The sequence below is a fragment of the Gossypium hirsutum genome, chromosome A01 (genome assembly GCF_007990345.1).
Source record: "Gossypium hirsutum isolate 1008001.06 chromosome A01, Gossypium_hirsutum_v2.1, whole genome shotgun sequence".
Taxonomy (NCBI): Eukaryota; Viridiplantae; Streptophyta; class Magnoliopsida; order Malvales; family Malvaceae; genus Gossypium; species Gossypium hirsutum.
The window spans coordinates 93,931,165-93,934,209 of record NC_053424.1 but is presented as its reverse complement, the minus strand read 5'-3'; the positions used below and the strand labels follow the sequence as shown (position 1 = coordinate 93,934,209).

General features: G+C 31.6%; 1 protein-coding gene across 11 annotated transcripts; it reads left to right on the top strand.

Moving 5' to 3' along the window:
- The first annotated feature begins 203 nt into the window (after positions 1–203).
- On the top strand, positions 204–2,786 carry LOC107938545 (general transcription and DNA repair factor IIH helicase subunit XPB1). Of its 11 annotated transcripts, none has more exons than XR_001694931.2 (8): positions 206–529; positions 695–728; positions 857–932; positions 1,028–1,221; positions 1,410–1,573; positions 1,654–1,726; positions 2,251–2,303; positions 2,408–2,786. XR_001694931.2 is itself a non-coding variant. In XM_016871740.2 (6 exons), exons 1-5 carry the CDS (start codon positions 510–512, stop codon positions 2,266–2,268), a joined length of 309 nt encoding a protein of 102 aa, XP_016727229.1. In that variant the 5' UTR covers positions 204–509; the 3' UTR covers positions 2,269–2,303; positions 2,408–2,786. The 11 variants fall into 11 exon arrangements, 2 of the variants coding, with proteins under 2 accessions (XP_016727229.1, XP_016727228.1); XR_001694930.2 differs by having other exon boundaries at positions 851–932; XR_001694929.2 differs by having other exon boundaries at positions 206–601.
- Positions 2,787–3,045: the final 259 nt, after the last annotated feature.

The following is a 3,045-nucleotide window of genomic DNA, read 5'->3' as shown; positions in this document are numbered from 1 at the left end:
TTCAGTTAAAAAGTTTAATATTCAAAATTAAAAAAAAATTCCAAAAGATAATAATCTCAGCACAAAAATTTTGAAAGAAAAAAATATAAAAAAAAATATGTTAATAATGAAAAAAATTTAAAATTAAGCAATACAAAAAATTGAGTTATAATGGCGTTTTTAGTGGAAACGCCGCAAAAAAAGGAAATCAAAATCCCCAATTTTTGGTTACCCGCTCGTTAGTCCCTAAATCCCCCAAATAACTCTCAAAATTTGCCCCCAAATTTCCCATTTCCAGCAACACCAAGTCAATACACCTACACCAATCACACTTCTTTTTCCTTTTCATTTCACTGCACTGAATTCACCCACCATAGCTACTCCTTTTCTCTCGATCTGTTAGGGTTTCTTTTAATTCTAGGCTTTCAAGGGAACATACAGTTTCCTTTTAATTTTACCGATGATTTCTATGGCGACAAAAACCCTAGATGACGAGAAACCGGAGGAAGAATAGGTGATAGATAAAGAAAATGAAGAGGGAAGTGAAAAGGTATGCTTTCTTTTCTGTTGCAAGGTCCTTCTGTTGCAAGGTCTTCCTCGTTTAAAACTGTCAATTGAAAAGGTATGCTTTCTTTTTTGGGGTTAAGGATCTGGTTTCATTCAAGTAATTTTCTTTGTGTTATGATTATTTTTTGAACTTTAATTTGCTTTTCAGGGTCGTGGTACTCAGCTTAAAGATATTCCCAATGGTATGCGTCTGTTCTCTTGCTTATTTGTTTTTCCCCCCTAAGGTTCTACTATATGTTTTCTTTGAATTTCATGGGATTAGATTGATTGTGATTCTATTTGTATTCAATTCTTTTCATGTAAGGTGTAGGTGCACGTTGTCCCTACTTATATGTTTAGGAAAGTCATTAGTATCACCAAATCCCATTGCAAACTGGGGCTTACTGGTACTCTATTATTTTTTGCTTTGATGCATCTCTAGCTCTCAGCTACCTCTTACATGTGAATATTTAAAATAAAATATCTAAATCCTTTTTTGTAGCCACACTTGTGAGAGAGGATGAAAGAATTACAGATTTGAACTTCCTTATTGATCCCAAATTGTATTAAGCAAATTGGCTGGATCTAGTAAAAGGAGGATTCATAGCAAATGTTCAGTGCACTGAAGTCTGGTGCGTGATGACAAAGGAGTTTTTTGCTGAATATTTTAAGAAAGAAAATTCCAAGAAGAAACAGGTTCAGTTATCTAAATAGTTCACCTTAATTTGTTGGTTCTTAACAAGTTTTGGTGTTAATTTTGACTGCACATATTTGGAATTCGGTCATGCTGATTTTGTTTTTTCTTTTTTAATAACACTAGTAGCCAACAGTTAACCTTACTGTTCTTACACTTACACGTCTAATGGTTGCCTCTTGCATTTCAGGCACTTTATGTGATGAATCCTAATAAGTTTAGGGCATGTGAGTTTCTCATACGGCTCCATGAACGAGAGCGTGGTGATAAGATAATTGTCTTTGCTGACAATCTTTTTGCACTGGTTGAGTATGCAATGAAGCTACGCAAGCCTATGATCTATGGTGCTACTAGGTTATTTGTGAACATTAATTGCTATGTCCTTTTTGTATTGCTTTTATATTGTTGTGTCAATCTTCCCTTGTAATGTGCAGCCATCTTGAGAGGACTAAAATTCTCCAGGCATTCAAGACTAGTCGTGATGTGAACACTATTTTCCTCTCAAAGGTATTCATCAGCAGATTATGTTTTCTTTGAATATAGAAGATTAGTTAATAGAAAATGTTGTCCTTTCACGCTTCCACCTCTCTTACTGGGGTATTTGGTTTCCTGTAACGAGGAGAATTATACAAAAGGTGAAACAAGGAAAGCTCTTTACTGGCCTAACTAGATAATTTCGTTCTGCAACTCGTAGAACTACAATCTTTATATGTGACATGAATATATTATTTGGTTAAATCTTTTCAATTTCTAACTTAATATGATCTTCCAGTGATGTAAATTAAAAATAATTTGTAATTGATATTTTTATTTTTATTTTCATATTTTTATGTTACCTTTAAATTTAAAAATTAAAAAAACACAACCTGAATAAATTTAGAAAAAAAAACTATATACTTAAATCTAAAATATTAAAATCTTGAATTTTTTATTTTAGCTAAAATTTTATTAGCTTTTTATATAATTTTTACAGTTTCTTTTTTGTATAAAGTTTGGTCTTCTAAAAATCTTTCCTATCTCAAACTCAACAGGTAGTCAATAAGCACTAAAACTGATTTTTCACAGTTTTCTTCTTCTATTTCAGGTATGTTACGCTTCTCTTTTACCTTTTTTTTTATTTTCTGTAATCTTTTGCTACTTTGGGTCTCCTGTAATATAAATTTCTTTCTTTTCTTTCTTTTTTTGTAGCATTTTCAACAGCTACGTACCATGGTTTTGAGTTCATATTTCGACTGACAAACTGATGTGCCAATGAATGAAAGAAAACTAGTTAAAGCTGAGAGTGAGACTCAGCTTGCTGCTGCAGATGGTCTTGAATGCTACTGGAATGCATTTGAGTTGCCTTATACTTTTCCTGCTTCTTACCTTAACCCTCAAAACTACACTTCCATTACTTCCATTATATTCCATTCCACCTGAAGTCATCCTCTATGAAACTTTCACAATCCATTAGTGATATGGATGTTGGGGAGTTCATTGTTCCTGTTCCATATGTAAAGCAAGTAAAAGTTTGTCTTACTCTTTCATAATCTACTTGCATAATGTAATTTATATCTTTTAGTTTGCATGTCCTGATATCTTGATTTAACTTGTGCACTTAATAGCATTGGATATCGATATTTTATTTGAAAGGGCCAACTAAAATTATATATTATTCTATTTTTGTTTCTGGTATTTCTTCAAAATTGTATATATAAAAGATATATGCAAACAATATATCAATTAAAAAATAAAAATCTCATGAAATGCATTAGTTTTAGCTATTCATAAATTTCAAATCTGTTACCAATTTATTCTTCATTATAAAATCTCAATAAGTAAAAGTA